Genomic DNA, 23,125 nt, shown 5'->3' on the forward strand with positions numbered 1-23,125 from the left:
TATGCAGGTATCCACGGTGCCGACATTTGCATATACAGTCGACGACCGAAAATTCAGACATGCTTGATTATTCGGACTTTTTCCCAGCACCGAGACATGGCCCATAGAGCCAATGTGTAAGAGCGCTTGAAATTTCGGACACACCGCAACTGACCACTCGATTTTTCGGACCTCGTTCGCACTCGCCGCCAGTACCCAAGCCGCCATATAATGTGTACAGTGGAACCTCATTAACTCAAACTGCAGGAGAGATCGAAAACTTGATCAAACAAATCGAAATTCAAGCTTAAAGGGAGCCTCTTAACTTGCGGCACTGAAATTCTGCACGAGTCGGCACATTGCGCTCGCGTGTTTTCGAATTCGTACTGTTCTTGAATGTCTTCCGCCGCACGAACTTGAACCGTAGTCTGAGTTCACGGAACTCATCTGTGCCGAGTCTTTTGTCCCGAATACGGAAAGCGAATACGATCGTGGAGCGCTCGATCGCGATCGAGCGAGCAGATCGCAGCGGCCATGGTGCGCGCCGTGGCCTCCGCGATCTGCTCCGGCGACGCGCGCGCACAGGAGCTTCCAAGTGCCGTCTATGGATGGCGCCTGAGGTCATGATCATCATCATCAACTTTTTTCGCCGCTATTCACATCGGCATCGATGTCGCCAGCTCCAGCCTTTTGTGGCGTGTTAGCGCGTTCGCTGTAATAGTTGCGATTTTGGCTTTCGCGTGCTGCCGCCGAGCTTTGCAGTTTTAGCGCGATGGGCAAGCACCTTAAGCTACATGCCTGGGAGTTAGCTCTCGAACATGCAGCGTGCGGCGGGCAGGAAATTCAACGTGGCCGATAAGTGCGTCCGATGATGGTGCAACCTAAAGAGAAACACAAGCTGCAAAAAGCGCGCTTTCCGAGGCAAGCCGTGCAAGTTTCCCGAACTGGAAGAAGAGCTGCTCCTCTATGTGATGAAATTTCCGAACAACGGCTACGCATTGACAGCGGACATGCTGCGCAGCTTCTTTTGGGATGAGCGTGCACCAGCTCAAGAGTCGAATTACTCCGCGAGTGACGACTGAACGTAGAATAAATGTCGCTCATTCCCTGGTTGGTGTGTTTTTACTTTAAAAAAATAATTTTTTTCGCACATCGCGTGTATGGGCCGCACCCCAAAAATTGGCCCTCGAATCTGGGAAAAAAAAAAGTGCGGCCCTTATACGCGTTTATACGGTATGTCGCATGGCGAAATATAGCCATGAGGAGCTTTAGAATGTGTGCAATACAACTGACCGCTTTCTCCAGTGTACTGGTAATAAGTTCGTGATTTTTTCAGTGAAATTTGATTTTCCGGACTGCCCAATTTTTCGGTCGTTTTCGCGGTCCCTAGAGGGTCCGAAAAATCGATCGTCGACTGTATCGCATTTTTTTCTGCTTTTTGATTTTAATTCTCTATGTGTCTAGGTTGCTGTCTAGAAACTAGGTTGCTCGCAACCTGGTGGTTAGGTTGTGATGATATCACAAGGTCATGTGACTTTCGACCAATCAACGAATTTCGCAGGGGTGGACAGAAGCAGAGTTTTGGTGCGCTATTGCATTAATAATTACAATTAAAATAGCAGTGAGCAAAAGAGCCACAAAGAAAAGCTGTGCAGACTGCTAAAGCTTTTTATCACGCCCTCTTCTAAACAAGTTCTCTTGACAGCAAACAGATAGCCAACCACACAACTGAGGCTATAATGATCTAAGAAAAGCAGTATTCCACAGGCTTTAGAGTCATTCAGAGTGGTTTTGAGCTGTCCAATGCAATATTTCCAGTGCTAGGTGAAGTTGAAGCCACCAAAACCTGAGTTAGAGTTACAACTGTTTTCACACCGTAAACTAACTAGGCCCCTTCGAGATCTTGTAGTCATCATCTACATGAAACAATGTCATCACTAGTCATGCTGACAATTAAACGACACAACTGTTAATAAGCCAAGTGATCCATTAATGACCCCCTAATGAGCCGTATAACCCATTCAACTGACATTGTTACAGTTAAATAATCTTACAACTGAACCCCCAGACATCCTACAGTCACTTTTTTCTGCACCCCCTTACATACATAGCTGAAGTAAAAAATCCTATCATTTCATGTGAACGCCCTTTCAACTTTTACAGTGACGGCTGTTATATGCGCAATTACTGGTTCTATGGCGTCGTCGGTGTAACGCAGAGAAACTAGAAGCAATGAGAAGTGGCGCCCTCTGTGCACAGCAGGGAGTTGTTTTGGCAAGAAACTCACCAAGACCCTTGTCCGAGACACCGGGGTTGACGAGCCACTTGAGTGCCTGCTCCACTCGACCGCCCACAGTGTGCGCCAACTGTTGGATGCCGCTACGCTCAACATTGGTGATGGCCTGGCTCACAAGGTTGTTCAACTCACGTAACTTGAGACCCACTCCGCGAGCCAGCGACTGCGCCTGGGGAGAGGCACCCTGCAGCAAATGAGGACAGCATAGTTAGGGAGAACCAACCAGAAACAGCCTCAGGAAAAATTTGCGAAAAGAAGTAGCGTCAGCAAATTTCCACTTGCTGCACACTGCAGTTGTTATGTATTGGTTTTGAATGTCAATGGACACAGGCAAGTCACTTGACAAGGGTATACATTGTTCTATGTTTTCCAGCAAGCCATCATTTCAAAATCAGTGCTTTGTGCAATCTTCTATATTCTCATGGCCTTTCATGCCATTTCTTTGGTATTGCACACTTCTAACAACTGATTTGGTTTGGTTTATGGTTTGGTTTGGTTTCTGGGGTTTAACGTCCCAAAGCAACTCAGGCATGAAAGATGCCGAAGTGAAGGGCTCCGGAAACTTCGACCACCGGGGGTTCTTTAACGTCTACTTACATCGCACAGAACACAGGCCTCTAGAATTTCGCCTCCACCGAAATTCGACCGCCGCGGCCGGGATCGAACCCGCGTCTTTCTGGTCAGCAGCCGAACACCATAACCACTGAGCCACCGCGGCAGCTTCTAACAAATGACTTGACCTACCATTCTTCCATGTTGTGTGAGAACCTATAAGAACGACACCTGGTGCAAGTGAATACTAATTAACAGTCATGTGAAGTTACCGCCACAAAAACAGCCACAATGAGCTAGGCCAATGAAAAAGCAATTTGTGCAACGGAAAGGAATAAGGGCCCAGTTGCCAGAGAACGAAACGACCGTGCTCCTCACCTTGCCTTCCTGGCGCAGCTCACACAGGGCATTAGTCATGGCCTCCAGGTCGCCACAGAGCTTGCGGATGGCATCCCCGTCAGCGGGCAGGGACCTGTCGGCCACCCGCTTGGCGTAGTCCAGGATGTGCCTCAGCGACTTCTCACCCACACCCCCAGTGACAGCTGTCGGGTCCTCGAGCCAGTCATGCGCAGACTGGATCTTGCCCGCAATGGCATTCTGGAAAAGAAAAAAAAAACACATTATAATGAGAGAGATCATTTTGCTTATGCTGCCTCACTAAGCATGCATGGCAGAAAGGCTCCACCACTTTGCAACCACTGCTCACGGCAGCTGCAGTTCACGCAGCACGAACGTGAGAATATTCCTTACTTCACAGCCCCTACTAGTGGGTGACCAGATAAAGCCATGCAATTCAAGACGAATCAAATTAACCTTACCTATAAGAATAAACAAGTGATAAGAACCAACCAGCTGAACAAAGTGAAGGAACACTAATAAGCTTGGCACAGGTTTTCGTGCATTTTCTTTGAACATCCTCTCAAATCATGCGACACCAAAGCCGCCAGTTCAAATATAATGGATTGGCAACTACTAACAACACATCTTTTGCGTCCCTCATAGCCTGAGTCGCACTGGGACATTAGACTCCAGTAAACCAAAAAACACATCTGTTGCAATAGTTTGTGTGAGCTTCCACGGTACCATGAGAATGCCAGTTGAAAAGCAAATGCAGTACAAGAGAAAAACGTCCGAGAGTTGCATCCCATTCTTAAGGTCTACATTGCATTACTCGTCTTCAAATCAAGTGCTCTCTAAGAACATGGATACAACTGTGCCTGATGAGAAACACTTGCTTCAGCCAAAACAAGCTAAGGCTATCTGCATACCGCTGCAGTGGCCATCACACTTTCTGCTTCCATAATCCCTCGAATGAAAGTCGTTTGTGCGAGGCCGATGCTCACCTGGGCCTTCTTCATGACGGTGAGGTTGTCGGCGTCCCACTCCTCCTCGTCGTAGGTGGTGAGCTGGAGGACGCGGATGATCTCGTTGATCTCCTCGGTCATGCGCAGCGCCAGGTAGTTGCGGTTCTCGGCCGCCTCCTCAACCCCCTTGCCTGACTGGGCCAGGATCTGGACGAAGATCTTCATGCTGCAGATGAGGATGGGCGCCAGCACCTTGACCGAGTCCAGGCACCGCACCAGGATCTCCCGGTGCACCTGATGCGTCAGCTCCTTCTCCCGCGCGTCCACGTCCCGTGACACCTTCGTCAGGCACGGGCTCATGTCCTGCACATTCGGCACATACCATCACATATCAGCCACTCATCAGTCACTCATCAGTCACTCATCAGCCACTCATCAGTCACTCATCAGCCACTCATTAGTCACGTATCAGTCACATGGCAGTCAAGTTGCCGTCAAGTGGCAGTTACGTGCCACTCACCAGTGGAGAGCACTGTCAATGAGGACTCAACTGACTTTGCCCAGCGAGGTGTGCTAATCAGACTGCACAGACAACTGCAGTTGCTGACTGAGTTCGCCATAAAAACCTGCTGTTGCCATTATGAGCGACCATTATGACAATATGACATTATGCCATTATGCCATTATGACAATATATTGCTCTTGTCTTGCATCAGCCAAGACTGTGATGTCCGAGCAAAATTACTGTTTCTCAACATCATCTTACTCACTAGTGTCTCCAATGTTATTCTTTGCTCAGTCATGTGTTAGTCACATGTCAGTCACGGGTCAGTCACATGGCAGTCAAGTGGCAGTCGCTTCTCAGTCACCAGTGGAGAGCACTGTCAATGAGGACTTGACTGATTTTGCCCAGTGAGGTGTGCTAATCAGACTGCACAGACAACTGCAGTTGCTGATTAAGTTAGCAATAAAAATTTGCTGTTGCCATTACGAGCGACGTTGACAGCCCACTGCATGAAAGCCTTTCTCAATGACCTGTAACAGTCAATTACTCTTGTCTTGCGTCAGGCATGACTGTGATGTCTGAGACAGACAACTGCAGTTGCTGATTAAGTTCGCAATAAAAATTATCTGTTGCCATTACGAGCGACGTTGACTGCCCACTGCATGAACCCCTTTCTCAATGACCTGTAACAGTCAATTACTCTTGTCTTGCGTCAGCCGTGACTGTGATGCCCTAGAAAATTTACTCAGCTTCTCAACATCATCTCACTCCCTAGTGTCTCCATTGTTAATCTTTGCTTAAGCAGCCACACCGTCGCTCTAACAGACATTATTCCTGCAATAAGAATTACTATTCAGAAACTCACAGGCTACTTTAAAGACATGCGGTGAAGAGACATATGCAGTCAGTTCCTCAACAACGAAACAGTATGAGGTAGTGCATGTGTGATGAAGGTGGCATGAGAATTCATCGCACTTTTCACCTGCCTATGAAACAAGGTGAGCCAACGTTACTGGCAAATGCAACGCCAGCACAAATACCAGGCCTACGTGAGCAGCGTGCTATCAAGAGATGTGCATTATGCAAATGAAAAGCTTGCAGAGAAGCTATTATCAGCTTGCCCATGCTTAGTTTTTGCCACATGCCACAGAAATGTGAATCCATGAAACCTGTAGACAGGTTGTGAAGAGAGCATATATACCTTGACGAACTGCACGAGGTCCTCCATGGACTCGATCACCTCGGACACGGCCAGGTAGTCGAGCACCTTCTTGCACTCACGGATGATCTTGCGCACTTCTGACTCGTCAAAGCAGAGCAGCAGGGCTGATGTCCCTTGCAGGATGCCTGAGGATGCGATTCCACAAAGCAAATTAAAGTGTATTTTTATGTGGTTGTGTGTTTTGTCATAAATAAAAGCGATTCTTACATTGAGGCAGTTCGGAGACAGCAAGGCATCCAAGCTAAGAATTAGAATACCCGACTGTTCCGCTACTTTTCCATGCAAATGATGTTGGAAATACTTATTTTTCTCACAGGACACAGTCAAACCATGCCACTCATCAAAAAGGAAGGAACTAGAGGTCATATCATAGAATGCTGCCTTTGCACACATTTCAATTATACATGTAAGACTCTCTCATGCAAAAATATTTAAGATCTTCACAGTGTAATACAGCATCCTGTACAGCTATGCACAGTTGGGGACAAAATTCTGCAAAACAAGGAGCACACATGAAAAATTTATTTCTATGCGGTAATTTTTTTTTGTGCATGCATACGCATCCCACAAAATTTTGTTCCCAACTGTACATAAAAGCCAGGCTGCAGTAACATAGTATGAAAGGAACTCGGTGACGTACAGCTCATCATTTCATTTTGCAGTTTTACCATACCAACTTTGGACGTGTCCACTTTCGTAAGAATATAACTTCACTACTCAAAAAGACCACAAACTACTGTTGTTAGCTCTTTTCTGGGTTTATTTAGAAGCTGTTCCACTCCTTATCAGATTGCAATGGCATCTATAGCAGCAGTAAGAATAAAATGCCACCACTGGTTGGTTTCCACGTAGGAGGAAGAAGCGACAACTTCACAAGTGCACCGCCAAAAAAAAAATCAGATATAAACAGAATCATCTGCATCAGACCAGTCACTCTAAACACTAGCTAAGTTAAAACAAATTTGGCGGCCTCTGAGAAAACAAAATTTGACATCTCATCATCATCATCAGCCTGACTACACCCACTGCAGGGCAAAAACCTCTCCCATGTCTCTCCAATTAACCCTGTCCTTTGCCAGTTGCGGCCACCGTATCCCCCCAAACTTCTTAATCTCATCCGCCCACCTGAATTTCTGCCGCCCCGTGCTATGTTTGCTTTCTCTTGGAATCCACTCCGTTACCATTAAGGTCCACCGGTTATCTTGCCTTTGCATTACATGCCCTGCCCAAGCTCATTTCTTCCTCGTGACTTTGACTAGGATGTCATTGACACGCGTTTGTTCCCTCACCCACTCCGCCAGCTTCTGATCCCTTAACTTACACCTATCATTTTTCTTTTCATAGCTCGCTGCGTTGTCCTTAACTTGAGCTGAACCCTCTTTGTTAGCCTCCACATTTCTGCCCCACAGGTGAGTACCGGTAAGATGATACAGCTGTTTTTTACTTTTCTCTTGAAGGATGCTGGTAAACTGCCATTCATGATCTGAGAGAACCTGCCATATGCGCCCCACCCCATTCTTATTCTTCTAGTTATTTCCCTCTCATGATCCGGATTAGCAGTCACTACCCTGCCAAACAAAGTTCAAACAGAGCCGCCGTGGTGGCTCAGTGGCTATGGTACTCGGCTGCTGACCCGAAAGACGCAGGCTAGATCCCGGCCGCGGCGGTCAAATTTCTTTGGAGGAGAAATTCTAGAGGCCCGTGTACTGTGCGATGTCAGTGCACATTAAAAAACCCCAGGTGGTCGAAATTTCCGGAGCCCTCCACTATGGCGTGTCTCATAGCCGTAGTCGCTTTGGGACGTTAAACCCCATAAATCAAACCAAGGTTCAAACAGAATTCAAACAGAAAGGCATTTTCTTCACACTGCTCTTGGCGCCAACAGCTGCTAGCTTCCACTATCATAATGTTTCTCACACTGACATTACAAGTTGACAGCCACTAGTGACAAGTGAAACAATGCGTGACACGCACCGCGGGCTCCCTCGATGAGCTTTTTGCGGGCGGGCTGTGAGTAGGGGTCGGCCTTGAGCATGGCCGAGGCCTCCTCGAGCAGCTTGGACGACTGTTCGACCCGCTGAAGCGCAGCCGGCATGTCCTGCCGCAGGATCTGGTCATCGCTGCTGTTGATTGTCTCACGCCCCACCTGGAAACACAGGACAAGGAGAGTTTAGCCACACCAAATTCAACTGAACGGGGAATCCCTTTCCATCGGTTTGTTGGGATGCCTGCATTTCGCCAAAAGACATTAATGTAGGGGGAATTAAAAAAAAAATGCAGAGTTTGTTACAAAGTAAGCAGAGACATAAGAAAACAATGACTGCAGCACCTACTAGCTAGCACATGGATGCTCAGTGACGGCAAATATCCATGCATCACACACGTGCACCAAATCTACATTGACATAATGGGAGTACTTTACTTCACTGCTTGGAGTGATATATTTCTGGCATCTCTGTTCTCATGCACTCTAACATTATTGTCCCTCAGTTCAACTTTACACATCACTGGTGCCACAATCGCACACTTGGTCGGCAAATCAATTTAGCAGTGGTCAACCATGCTGCTGCTACAGACTATTTTATGCACGTGCACTAACAAGTTCCTCTTTCTTTTCCTGTCAGTGACACGTATCACTCACTTCCGGGCAATGCAATCTCAATCTTAAAGCCTCACTTCTCCCTTTTCATTGTACTGTACAAGGGCAAAGCTGATTGCTTAGACAAAGCACGACATAGCAGGCAGGAGAATGGCCTCCACACGAACGCAAAGAACTTGCACTTTCTGTAGCAAAAACCGAGCAGTCGACAGGCTTTACGTGCCGCCTATCTCGTTCCAAGTCTGTCGCTCCATCTGGTACTCACTTGCAGGCATAACTGCTGACTGTCTCATCTGTTCTCTTGTGGTGCACTTCATCTAATTACAGAGAAGCTTCATCAAATTGTCCACAAGTTCACTGTCCAAAGTTTAACACAAACTTTATCATCTAAATGTAGAACACTTAACGTTAGCTCTAAGTGTTATAAGCCATTTCTTTTCAGCCAAGCTTGCTGCTTGTTTAGACCAGCTGCAGTCTGATGGCTTGCACATGATAAACGCAGTAGTGGTGTGACAGTCAGGAAGGCACAGCAACAAACCTTGATGAGGTTGGAGACGGCCATGCTGACCGCCTTGACGGGGCGCTCCAGATCAGGCATGGCGTTGCCATCTTCAGCTTCTTCATGGAGGATCACCAGCCGAGATACCTGGAGGGAACGCAATGCAAAGATCCGGGTCAGAAAGACAACCCTGATTCCCCACTCTAATCCTACTCCATTAAATGCCTACTTAAAAGGCAATGACAGGAAAGAAGAGACATGCATCGTAGCCCACATCAGAAGATGAAAGCAAACATAGGTTACAGAAAGTACTTATCTGTCTTAGTTGATCCAAATTGAATTATTAGTCATCAGAGAGTAGTTACTGATTGGCATCTACCCAAGTGCAGCCTTACGGCTACAAAAGAAATATATACAGATTCCACAGAGGCTGTTCCTGCTGCTTCCAAACCAGAAGTTTCTGTGGAAGCTGTATAGCTTTCCTTTGTAGCCGTATGGCTGCGCTTGGGTGGATGGAAATGAGTAATTACTCCCTGATTACAAGCCTACTCCACCTTGAGGGATTCCTCTATACAAATGACAAACACTGAATTGAGCCATCGTCGAAGTGTTCACAATCGGCAGGCAAATGCTCAAATATTATCAAACAGTGCTTGCTTGCTGCTAGCCTATGTTGTAGTTCACCAACAAACTTTTCACTTGTTGCGAAGCATCTTCGTAATGTACTGGAAAATCATCTTCCTCATTGACAAACTAAAAAGAGCAATAATCCCATGGTACATACTTCCATATTTAACATTCTCACTACTGTAAAGGCAAGCCGCTTTTTCATATGCTGAAATTAATTTAACAGCTTCCCCACCTACATGAAAAGAGCATACAAGGATGGCAACTCCAATGGTGTGCAACTGTTGGAGTAGCAGGCACAACTTTCAGCCACTGTGGACAAAGCATGGTACATTGTGGTTAGCTATCTTCATTATACAGTACAGCCTTGGTGCTACATACACGGGCGATGCGTTTTCCCGGCTGCTATGTTTTCGTGCGCAGGTACCGTTCAAGCTCTTATAGAAACCCATGCATCCCAGACTCGGCTGTGACATCGCAACTGTGAAAGCTTTCCCGCACACTCATGTCACTGCACTACTCTGCTTTACCCCACGCCGCCATTCTGACAGGTTACGTTCAGAGCAACGGCTGGCTGGTCAAAGCCAAGCCCTGGACTTCCTCAGCGCTGGGCCGCTGTGTTCAGTGGCTTCCGCCGTATCGCATCGATGCCGAACACACTTATAGGCAGCGTGAACCTTGTTGCAGCTGATGGTGCAGTTCAAGCGGCGCTTCTGCGCGAGCGCGCACAGCCGAAAGCGCGAAAACGAAATTATGCCACGGCAGACTAGATGCGGTCACGTGGGTTGGCTCTGAGACATGCTTGTGTCATTAGCATTTTCCGTGTCACCTGCAGCTTAGAAACGCAATTTCTAGGTTCCAACAGACAAGGATTACGTAGGACAAAAGCAGCTACCGCAAAAGACCGCACTATATACACATCCACTAACAACTGTTCAGGTAGACAGACATCGTGGGGCATTTAAGACATCCTGCCCATGAGAACGATGGTGAGGACCATAAGGCCTTGCTAATCATAGAGAAGTCCACACTGTACAAAGAGAAAGGCAGCAGACAATAATGACGCGCATCTTTTCCATACGCACTTCCCGGCTACTGCATTTCCCAGCTGGAACTTTTTTTTTCTGCAGTAATGTGAACCACATTAAACAAATCAATTTCTTAAGTACCAAGAGCCTTGGCACTTCACAAAGCTATTTCTCATTCTTGGCTCGTTATTTCTAGGAGGAAATGAATACTATTATGGGCATAAAGATAACCACTAGAACAAGACCTCTAAGGTCTACCCATACATGCGAGAACAATGGTTTCATGCATGAACAAGCACTCGAAGAATCTAGAAGGGAAACAAGTACTACTTCCAGAAACATTCCCAGAGTCAGTGCACAAGTTCAAACTTGCTTCTGATGCAAAGCCCTTCTTAATTCCCTCTTTCCGTGTGCCATGTGACCACATGCCTTCCCAGCTAGAATCCAAAGGATGCACCAAACCGGCCGTGACACCACCAAAAGAGGTTAAACAACGCCTTACGGCTTGATATTCCGTGTTAATGGCACTGAGAAAGTGAGTCTCCCTCGCAGAGTGTACAAGCGTCTTTCTGCAAAGTCTCCCACGTCTTTCCACGGGCACTCTCCGAGAGCCCCTGCGCTGAAAGTTGGGCAACGAGGCGTTCTCGACATAGGACGGTCACACCCGCGAGCGGGTTGCTAACACAAGTTACATCAATGGCTAGTTTAAGTGCAGAGGACAAGATGAAGACAGATAAGAAAAGGAGATAAGTACTTTTAAGTACGTAGTTGAGCAACGTTCTGTTGGCTAATATGTATGTAAGTTTGAATCAAGGGTCTCAAAATAGAAGCTGGCAGTACAAAAAAAGAAAATTTACATAAAAAGGCTCACAGAGGTCGGAGAACTTTTCAGAAGTACAAAGCATGATGCCATCAGTAGCTATGCAAGCACTAACATTCGGTGTAATTAGCTTACTAACCAGCTGTATACTAGACAAGTGGAAGCCATATTAAGAGCAAGCAGTGCATGTGGCTTCTGTTATAAATGTGACATTTCTGTAGCACTTTTCAGTGCTGCCTTCGTACAGTAGCCTCCACTTAAATAACCATTCCATAAAGATACACCTAGAAATTTTGCCTTCAGCCCACGTTCAAATTGAGTGTATTAAAGGGACCGACCACTGACCAAAACATGTCAAGAATTTATGGTGGGAACCAAAATATTGTATCTCATATTGTGAGATATCAGCACTGCGATATTGAAGAAACAAGGATTTATAATTTTAATATGGCATTTAAGACTGCATACAATGCCATCTTGCAGTGAAACCCTGCTATTATTAGTGCAGTACACGACGTGGCCACATCTCGGTAAAATATCATTGATTTTTTTTTAAACGCAGTTTTTTTTTTCAGGAATGTTCCTCATGTTTTATTAAACTTTATCTCTCCAGTGCACCCTTTCATGAAAAGCAACGCTTGCTACGCATCACTGAAGATGTGCTTTTAGCCTTTGTCACTAGATGGCACCACTATGTTTTGTATTTTTTGGATGGCGTAGCAACCATGGTCCACTAAAACTTTCGTCAACAAGGAGCACGTCACTACGCCTTAAAGGTGCACTGAAGAGGATTCTGAACTTGTCTTTTTGCCGCGGGAACTCGATCTACACGTTCCTAGCATTCTTAGAAGCTGCAACTTACTGCCCTGTATGACCGATTTCCCTAATTAAATCGAATTAACGTCCGGCTCCCGCCCTTTTTTTTGAATTCTGCCTCGTACGATGGGCGGAGTCGACCAACGCGTGAAGTTCCTTTCAGCCAGCTCTGTGGAGGCTTTCCTTTCGCTTTATTTTGTTTTTTAGGTTTCCATGAATAAATAGTTTCATTCGCAGAAAATATAGCCGCAAAAAAAGCCCGCAGAAATAAAAATACGCGCGGACTATTTGCTACTACGGACTACTACGTATTACTCCGCCGATGGCAGAGCGGCAAGCCGCCACGGGACTGGGTGAAAGGCGCTCCACGCGTTGGTCGACTCCGCCCACCGTACGAGGCAGAATTCAAAAAAAAAGGGCGGGAGCCGGCCGTTAATTCGATTTAATTTGGGAAATCGGCCATACAGGGCAATAAGTCGCAGTTTCTAAGAATGCTAGGAACGTGTAGATCGAGTTCCCGCGGCAAAAAGACGACTTCAGATTCCTCTTCAGTGCACCTTTAATAGCTTTGGGTATGGAAACCGAAATGAGCTACTCTATATTAAACATGTCAAATATCTGTCTGGGGGGGGGGGGGATTTATATCATTCTTTAGTGTGTTGCTTCTGCCAAAGTGCAATCGCCATCACTTTCGCAGATCATGGTTTCCAGCACTGGCCTACATGAAAGCAGGCACATGCATTAATCGAAAAATTCTTCGTAAAAATCATCTGCAGCATTTCTATCAAAACCATTGGGAAATCAAGCACCTCAGACAGCAAGTTTCCATTACGTCAAAAAGACTGGGTGCTTAAAATTCAGTGTTCTGTCTCTTTAAGCAGCAAACTTCGTCATAACCTATTCCACAGCAGAGAGAGGGCAGGAAAATGGGATTCTTGAAAATTTACAAAACAAAATCAACAAGAGGGAAGGAAGAGCGTCAGTCCTCTAGCCAATGTTTCAACGAGGACTTGTCCTATTGGAGGACTTGACTTGTCCTATTTACAGTCCTTCATAAAGCGTTACTTTCTCGTGACACCTCTCACAGCTAGGACTTGCCTCCAAAACACCCCTGTACCCTGTACCCTCAGGCGAAAACCAAATCTGAGCATGCCTATAAGCAGAACGCAATCTTCGTTTTATGACGAGCAAGTAGCTCTATTTGCCTTTAATTGTAAGTGCGCCTGCAGAGTGTACCACTAATTCCGGTACGCAGGCCACAGTAATCCTTTTTAAAAGTTAAAATTCGGGCTTTGCGTACTATCTACAGGTGTGGACTATACAGCACTTACTTTTTCAATATCGCCCAAATTAGCATATGAATTGCCCAAAGCAATTCTATGTATCGAGAACAGACTATGTAGCAGGAATAGACAATCTTGTTAAAAGATTTTTTTTTTCAGCTAAAATTCAGCCCTGTGGATTAAAAACGTGTTCAAATTGTATGCCGGAAAAGACGGTGCATTCACCAATTGTTTACAAATGAATGTTACACTACACAAAAGGGTAACGAGCACCAGTGTTTGTGTTATGCAACTAAACATTCCTCCAGCACTGGGGGTCAATGGAACTCAGATGTTCACTTGTTCCAAAACTGCGTCCAGCCACATCGCTCAACATGCTAGTCGAGCACCTTGATGTGCGGGGCGTAAATCATTCATCACCTTGCGCCATAACTCATGACTCGCACCTCCACACCCACACCCCAAGCTGCATGGGGCGACAGCCAGGCGCCCTAGTGGGCGAGGAGGAAAGTACCCTGAGGAGAAGGGGGGAGGCAAACAAACTTTCGCGCCTCCCCCCTGACACGATAAAAGAAGAAAATATGGCAAGCCGCGAGTACGGCCCGTAATCCGAGACGCGCCATTCTAATATTAGCGCGGCGGCCGCAGCGGAAACAGTGACCCAGCTAAGCAGATGGCGCCACTTACGCGCCTTTTTTTTTTTCCAAGATGGCGGCCGCGCTTCGTCTGCTCCATGGTCTGCTCCGCTATGCACGCGCGCGAGCGTCTGCTACTGGAGTCGTTTGGTTTCTTTACTTTTTCTCAATACCGCTGGAGTTTATGGGATGCTTCTTTTGCTATTACCGGGCGCACCCTTGCGAGGAACGTCTTCCGTCTCCGTCACGAATGGCTGAGCCGATAAGCGGCTAGACGAGTGGAGCATCCTTTTTTTCTCTTCTTGAGTTCAGCGTACGGACAAGGTTTTCACGTGCATGAATTCGTTGACACTGAACATCTCTACCTTTCTTTTAACGATTTACTTCCTTAAAACTTCAACTCAAAATGTTTTTCTTTTTTCTTTGTAATCAACTTCATTTCTGCAAAACATGAATGAAATTTAGGCAACTGTGACGTTTGGAATCCGTGTTTCGTGAAGTTTTGCCTTTCACGTTTGGTCGTTTAGTTTGTATTGTAAAATAGTCCGATGTTGAACAAGCCGTGTTTTTAGTTGGCTCAACCGATTTACGAAAGAAAATTGCTGCCCGGGGATCGCTCACAGCGATCGGTCTGACGTCTCGCAAATCTAATTCTTACCTACTAAAATCTGATCCTCAAGGATCTGTCAGTTTCCCCTAGGTCTATGTGATTCTACAGCCGAACAGAAACAAAACGAGTATTTTTAGCTACCGCCATCGGTAATCGAATATATGTCAGCCCTCCAACACAAACAAAAACTCCAGCGGACCGGAAAGTTCGAAACACGTGCCAAAGTTGGTCTCGGGCCTTGCAAGGAAACACACCCAACGGAAACGATTGGGTTCCAAAACATTCCCACAAACAACTGACGTATGTTTAGACTCCGTGTTGAACGCCATGTAAGATGCCATAGGCAGACGGTGAAGAAATCCTTTCAGTTGCCCGGGAAAGGTTGCACGGATGCCTACACGAAACAAGCGGGAATACCCACATCAAACGCAGAGTTTGGTATTCACTGAGGCAGATACCTTAAAAAGGATTTGGCAGTTACCCAATCCCAACACCCACGGCATATCCTGCACGGTGTGTGTATGCATGACGTCTCCTGCTTTCGGTTTTGTTATCGTCTGCTGGCATCTGTTTCGTCACATCGCTGAATAGCTTCGCGTTGGTGACGTTTTTTTCACGTCTCCTTACGTGGGCAGCGAAATGATCGAATGGCATACGCCGCCCGCGTACTGAACCCACGCGCAGTCTACCCCCTGCAACTCGAACAAGCAATTAAGACCCCCTAGCTCCGACACGATGAAGATTTTTTGTTGTTAGTATAACGTAGGTAGCGAGTTGCTAATCGGTCGTTACCACTTCGAACACGAAAAACATGAATACGCAACGGGCTTCTGCAAAGTGAAATGAACATCAGAACATGTAATCCACTCGCAGTAGAAAGGCAGCAGGGCGAGAAAGTAAATTTAAAGCAAGCGCCAAACGGGGGCGGAGGCTTAAAAATAGCAACAAAAGAGGGAGACGGCGGAAAAAGAAAGAAAAAGGAAAACACCAGAGCACTTCGTCACACACCTGTCACCAAAGCGAGCAACCGTGCGTGAAGGTAAGACCCTGTTATCCGAAGGAGATTCATCAAAACGATCGCTTGTTAGCGCGATTCTGAGAGCGATTTTGAGTCCCCGCTACGCTTGTGCACATAGACGCTGTTTTCCCGACTAAACCGTTGCTCAAGCCGAATGGTCGAGTTGACAGCGAATTCGATTCGATTGACGTCGCATGCAGTTCCGTTTCGAACCGTTTAGCAGCAGACGACAGAATGCCCCGCCCAACGCATCGACGGTGATATCATCGAACGATGAGTGCTAAGCCAACGCTCCTTTTATGATTCGACTCAGCACTTTTTTTAAAGGCAAGACTGAGTCTTCTGTGAGCCGGTTATCGCCACTTTAGCTGACTCAGCTCTAGCACTGCCGCGCTGTGCGGTGATGACATATCCCGCTCGAGCGGAGACACCAAATAACAAGCAATAAAGTGGACTATCGACACCGGCGGGTTTCACAAGGCCACGGGATATCTGTGCAAGAGTACTCAAGTAGCACGTAACAGACGTCTTTTAGGAAATCCTGAACGGCGTTTCCGTGACATACGCCGACAGATGCGACACCCGATCTTGGCAGCGGAAACGATTTGGCACGGGCTTATACGCGCAGAAGAAAAAAATATATATAAGATCAGAAAGCAAGAAAGTACCGAGCTTTGCACTCCAGCCGGCGCGTGCGATACCCGACACCACTTATGTAATAAATCGTCTTGACAGTGCATCCCGGCGGGCTCGGAACGGCGAAACAAGGGCGTTTCGTCTCTGCTGTTACACGGGCCATTGCTTCTCAGGATGTATATTTCTCCCAATGTCATTCCCACCGAGTCCGTTTGAGCACTTCAGAAGGCTCTGTTTCGCTTCAAGCCCCTTGTCTCGAACAATGGGTACGCTTGTAATCCGGGCTCCGCCTTTACGCAGGCTTGCATTTTACCAACCCGGTCGCTTCTCAGTAGCACGGACAGGCGTCCGTCCGGCTGTCTCGGAACCGCACCCAGCACTCTAAATTTCGCGATACAAAGCTGACCAATCGTTCCGAACCTCGGTCGAGTCGGACCGAACCCGACACACCTGCGCCACCGCGAACTATGTAACGAAAATCGTAGCGCGGGTATCGTCGGACGGCGTATACACACACAAGTCCACCCGGCACGCAGGGCGAGCACTGCACAGCTCGCACGGAAACACGACCCTCCGCCGCTTACCTGCTGTGCGACGGGCTCGAGAATGCTCTCAATGGTCTTGGTGTGAAACACCGGCATGTTGTTCAGCTGCGATCACTGGGCGCTGCGCGCACCGCACTTGGATGACAGGTGACCGGGATATCAGTTCACGACGCGGGACGCCGTGAAAATGGTGCGCGGCAAATCCTCGTTCTTCGTCGAGCGCCGAAATAATAGCGCCTTCTTCGTCCCAAGCATAAACACACACGCCCTGCCCTGCGTTGCTCCCCGCAAAACAAGCGGCAGATAGCGCCTATTTCGGCAAGGCCGACCGTGGCGCCCACTAGCGGCCGCCGCGACGAAGCCCCCGGAAAATGGCCTTTCGACATGTCCTTTCGGTTTCAGTGCTGTCTTCGCAGCGCCTGTTTCGCGGCCGAGTTGCCTGATAATGGAGTGTTGCTTCATATTAGACGACGTCTCCGCACTTCTGAATGCTGTTACGTCTAGTCTGCTTGCCGAATTGCAAAATAAATTGAATACGATGCTTGTTTTTTTATCGCAAAGGCGCTCAAGGAGTGAAACTGAAACTGCTGAAACGTCCTAGAGGTGAAAGCGAAAGTGACCCACTTTTCCTTACGTGGTGAATCGTGGGCGTGTGCGCTCAATGGAAAAGTGCGCGCTCGCGGGCGTTCGTTTTCAGTCGACCGCGCGTTTATGCAGGTTTAATCATTCCTACCCATCTTTTTTTTGTTTGCTTTTGCTGCAAACGGGACTACAGCACGCGTTTGCTTACATCGTGGGCGCAAAAACTGCCAATTATCAACACAATACATTTCACCACTACCTGAAGTACAGAATATTTTTTTCTGAAGGATATGACTGCTGAAATTCTCCGCCATGTATATATGCAAGTCAGGTTTCGTAGAGCCAGCAGTGTCATCATTTGAAGGCTAACGCCAGTACATCGGGCCGATGAATTTTTGGTGTAAATTTTTGGATGCAAATTTTTTCTTTGGAGTGATGCGCAGCACAATGGTATGCATGAGTTGTGGACGTGGAACACACCTACGGCAGTTGAATAATTTTTAACTGAATTTTTTGCTCGTGTCATTTTGGTTTCAAACGCCGGACGGCGCCTCTGACGCACGCCACAAGACTGCAGGCGCGCAAAATTTGTAGATATGAACATTGCTTGCTTGTTTTTTATTATTTCAACTCTTGAGCATGGCTTGATGCGAAAAGCAACCATATTGCAGTTTTTGTATGCTACATGTACATGACCAGAACGCGACTAGTAAATCACAATCGCCGTATGGCAGTTGAAATCGAAACCGAAACAACATAATTTAAAAAAAAATTATAAATTATTTAGCACTTCTTCGCGCAATCCATGTGCCTATATCTACGTTTTTTAATGTGCTGTGCATCACTCAAAAATAGAAAGCAACTAAATAGTTACCTGTTTATTAGAATCTACTCATTTGTACTGGTTTCTTTTGGAACCAGCAGGACATCTACTGGCTGTACTGGTTCTAGCAGGATACTTACTGATCTTCTGCTGGTGGTTTTCTGGTGGTTGTACTGTTTGCAGCAGGGTGCTTGCTTGTTTTCTGTTGGAACGTTGCGCTGGTTCCAGCAAACTATCTTTTTGCTGTTATGTTTGAGCTTTTTTCTTCGCGTGGTAATAATATTCTTCAGAAAAGAATCTTGCAGCTAAATCTCTTCGACTCTGAGCGCCACAAAATGAGTAATAGCGCCGAAATTTAATGAGAGAGCTTTGCTTATTATCGTACTTTCCACCAACACCTGTGGAACACCCATAATACATCGAGGAATGAGCCCACATGCATTGGTATACATGCATTGGTATAGAACGTGAGTGTATGAGTTTCATATGATTGTAGTGCTTTACTCTTGCTCTAGTTGCGGCTTTATGAGTGGGGCTTAAAGCTGTACTTTTGTTTCTACTACAGGCAGATGTGCATGGTCCTGCAGGATGACTGTCATTTTAATGTATACGTTGCAAGTGTTTTTTGCTATTTTCTGCACGTGCTTAACGTTTAGGAAGTTACTTTAATATTTTTTAACATTTCAGAAAGGCAGAAAATTAAAGTACATCGTACGAATAGTTCATCCAGGCAGAATTGAATGTAATGTTTCAGAAGCTGCAGCAGTTCCAGCAGATCCCCTATTGGTTGCATCAGCTGTAGCGGTTTACAGTAACCGCAGGGGATGTGCTAATAAACTAGCTACTTGAATCAATAGGATCCCACTAGGAAACAAGCTGCTAAGTTTAACCTGGTAAAAAATCTAACACTTTGTAAAGTTGACAACACAAATGAAAGCCCTCGAGAACCTGGGGCTCCAAGTGCTATAATGATGCATCTTTGCAGGATAACTGCGTGTCCTCTTTTACAATCGGCACTTTAATATATCTTAGAGGCTCAACTACGGCTCAACGAAGAAATATGCACTATGAGAAGAAGAATTATGGGCCACGCATTTACTTGGAAAACACATCCAGAGACACTACAGGGCACTTGGCAAACTTCTGCAGTGATGTGCCGCCCACGGCTGTGTGAGCATATGTGCAACAGCAGGATTGTAGTAATCTGCAAGTACTAGTGATGTATAAAAATGCTTACAGTCCACAATTAACTCTAAAAGTCTATTTTTTTCTTCCTGTGGAAGTATGTTAAATAACCGTGGTCTGTAAGCGTGCCATGGACTGTCGCAGCCCCTTCTGGCATCTATAACTACAACCAACAATTTCATGCAATTGTAACTAATCCTTTTGACACGATGGTTAATAGAAATTTGGAAATTTTTTTCGACACAACAGCCAACTCACTAGCTTAGCCTTCTCTTGACAACATATGAAACTGAATTCAGGTACATCTGTTCAGTGCAGCTCTGTAATAAGCAAAGCCACATGGCACAATACTAAATCTATCTTTGCATGGGAGCCTTCTTCACAAGTTAGTTCCTGTTGCATTTCCATCGTCCGACATACATCCCCGGGATATGAGAACATATTAGCATTGCAAATTAAAGATATTCTATTGACCACAATGTCTATAAGCCATCAGGAATAAAAAGCCATGGTGTCTCAGAGGTTCGGGCACTTGGCTATTGAAACTGAGCACCCGGATTCAATACCTGTCGTGGTGGCCACGTTTAGGTAGCGGCAAAACACTTCTGGCATCTGCGCGCTGTGCAATGTCAGCACATGCTAAAGAACCCCAGGTGGTCTAAATTAATATAAAGCCCTCCACTGCAGAATTCCTCTTAACCCATATGTTGTCCGAGACATTAAATTCCACATTTTTTTTATCAGGAAGAGGAAACTTGAAATAAAGAGTCACGTAATAATGACCACACAGGCTAAGTTTAAGATGTTTTTATTCCGAAGGTCATATTCACTCAATGCTCATACACGACCACACATTTTGCCCTTCAATTGTTTCAGCGCGACCACTTTAAATAGCCATTCGAATAAATAGTGATAACACAGGCGGACCGGTTACATTTCATCAGCTAATGAGTGTTGACCGGAAACCAATGTAGAAAAAAAAACGAAAAACAAGGGTATAACAACGGTTCAACAAACATAGCTGGTCAGGTAGGTGGGATGGATATGGTTTTGTGATGAGGTATGAATAAAGACGCAATACAAAGCTAATGCTTACAAAATGACCACTCAAAAAGACGCATTCCACACATTTGTGTGCGCTATGTTGCACTAGATAAACTGTATATACCACATGGCAAGCCAAAGGTAGTGGAGGAGCTTGAACGTCAAAAAAAAAAAACTAAACATGCAGCGGAGCATTAAGAGCAGCAGCTCTTTCCTTCATTTAGTTATCAAAGAACAATATCTGCCGTTGGTTGCTAAATCACAGAAGAAAAAATTGCTTGCATTAGTGAAAACCACATACAAACAAAAAATAGGCTCAGGAGGCGCTATGCTGACTGCCCATGTTCTGTTAAATTGTCATTTCGAGGTGACGCTGACGTCCTAATATTACAAGTTTCTGCCGACCATGACACATGTTATCATTAAGAAGCATCGCAACATGACAAGTGAATTGGACCCAATCACACACCTCTAGGATTGCGAGTGGTGTGTAGTACCTATTTCTTCTTTTCTACTCCCTTTCCTAAGTTCGGTTCAGGTGTGCAACTCGAAGTGAAACACTTATTGCAGTTTTCCTACCTTTGTAAACCCCACGGTCCTCTTAGTTTGCACTTAAAGCAGCGCAACATCAAGAAAGAGTCGCATAAGTCATATTCCACTAGCACACATGGACCAAGGCATAAAATATCAGCGACTAAAGTCTAATGTGGTTCCACAGCCTTCACTTAACAGAATGTAAAGAGTTGTTCCAAAGAGATCAATGTCTGGGAGAAAACATGTCCCGAGAAGGTGTCAGGTAAAACTTTTCTTGAAATCGGAAAATGACAGAATGATCATGTTCTTACGAAGGACAAAAAAAATAAATAATAAAGCGAATGCTTCGTACACTTCTGACGTTCAAGCCTCTTCAGAACCGCAAGCACGCAGATTGGCAACCCTTCTCATCACTTGACCGGTAATAGCCTTTAGGGGGCGGCAGGGGGGGGGAGCGGGGTAAGTAAGAAAATGTAACAAACGAGAAAAAGAGCAAACAATCAACACGCAGGAAGGGGACGCAAAGCAATGCCAAGGAAACATAACTGGCCACACGCTCACAACACACAAGCGCCACGTATATGCACTAGCGACGGAAGAAAGCAAAAAAAAAAAAAATCAAAGGAGTTCCAGCGAGAAATGCCTCACACAGTTCACAGGCAAGTCGGCGCAGCACGCGCAAGTGTTCCCCGCTTTGTTTGCCGTAGTCTTGCAGCGGTGGCTTCGGCACATCGTCGTCTCTCCTATTGCTCCAGACACGCCGTGGGACCCAAGCACGTACACGCGCGCACATGCGGGGGCAAGAGCCGAGCCAGTGGCAGATCCGAAGCCAATCCAAAGCCGTTCCGCCTGGAACGGCTAGTAGGACTCACTGACCACTGGACCAACCACACACGGCACTGCATTACACTGCACTGTCAGATAGATGCATTGCACCGTCGCACTAATTCCGATGAAGCCAGAGGCTGTTGGTCGTTCTCCATGCTTTTTTTTTCCTCTCTCGAGTGTTCTTTGTTGCTGTTTTTCTTTTGTTTCTTGTGTTGCATAGCGTTCATAGATGCACAGCGCGCATTTGGAAGATGTTAAGAGAACGGCGAGGTAAAGGGAAGGGGCAGCGGAAGGTGCGATTGCAAAGATGTCCATCCGCGACGCAACGTCGGCCGGCATGTCGCTGCTGCATCGTCACTATATGCACTACATCCTGTACATGATATTTCATCGGAGTACAATGTCACAGAGACAGAAACTGCCACAAAGCACGTGGAAATGATCACACACACCTATGCATACACGTTTCGCACGCACTCGTCTATGATGAACGTGATGACGATGAGAAAGATGATCGGATGTCACTGAGAGGCAAGTGCACATGCGTTCAAATCACTCTTTCCTTGCACAAGCACTTATAGCGCATGCTGAACGCAACGTTGAATGACGCACACAAAAAAACACAACAGAGTGACAAACAAAACATGCATTGCTTGGTCCTCACTGGCTTTGACAAATCAAAAACCCAGGGAAACAATGTAAGCAAGAGGAAATGTCAACTCAAGACTCCTCACTGCAAGCAGCGATGTTCAAAGAGCTACAAGGAGACCGCATTTTGAAGTTAATGCGGCACCATCTACTGCACTTACTATAGATACAAGTTCTCAGACAGGATGTGATCACATGCCCAAATTCAGTTTTCAGTGGTAGATACAAACAACAGTTCAGCACAAAAAAAAAAAATCTCCCTGAATGGCAGCTTTCTCGACCTGCTTATAAAGCCTGTAGAAAAGCAACATTCCGGTGTTGTATGCCTGCCAAACTTGTGTTGCAACATGAACGGCACGTCAGACTTGAATGGCACTTTTGCAGTTGCAAGTCGCAAGGTTGAAACTGTCAAGCGTTGACCCATTTAACATACACTGTAGCATTGCCAGAAAAGATGTCTGCTCCTTACAAGCTGATTCAGCCCCCCCCCCCCCCTCCCCCCCCCCC

General features: G+C 46.2%; 1 protein-coding gene across 1 annotated transcript in view; it reads right to left on the reverse strand.

Moving 5' to 3' along the window:
* Vinc (vinculin) overlaps positions 1 to 17,294 on the reverse strand; it is a 57,699-nt gene extending 40,405 nt beyond the window's left edge. Inside the window, exons 1-7 of the mRNA XM_089551388.1 lie at positions 17,014 to 17,294; positions 8,996 to 9,103; positions 7,833 to 8,004; positions 5,838 to 5,983; positions 4,171 to 4,494; positions 3,206 to 3,424; positions 2,267 to 2,459 (exon numbers count right to left, since the gene is read on the reverse strand). Coding sequence (XP_089407514.1) covers positions 2,267 to 2,459; positions 3,206 to 3,424; positions 4,171 to 4,494; positions 5,838 to 5,983; positions 7,833 to 8,004; positions 8,996 to 9,103; positions 17,014 to 17,070 — 1,219 coding nt within the window. The 5' untranslated portion in view covers positions 17,071 to 17,294. The remainder of the gene's footprint in view (positions 1 to 2,266; positions 2,460 to 3,205; positions 3,425 to 4,170; positions 4,495 to 5,837; positions 5,984 to 7,832; positions 8,005 to 8,995; positions 9,104 to 17,013) is intronic.
* Between the last annotated feature and the right edge of the window lie 5,831 nt (positions 17,295 to 23,125).

The sequence above is a fragment of the Amblyomma mixtum genome, chromosome 1 (assembly GCF_055824585.1).
Source record: "Amblyomma mixtum isolate Tamu chromosome 1, ASM5582458v1, whole genome shotgun sequence".
Taxonomy (NCBI): domain Eukaryota; kingdom Metazoa; phylum Arthropoda; class Arachnida; order Ixodida; family Ixodidae; genus Amblyomma; species Amblyomma mixtum.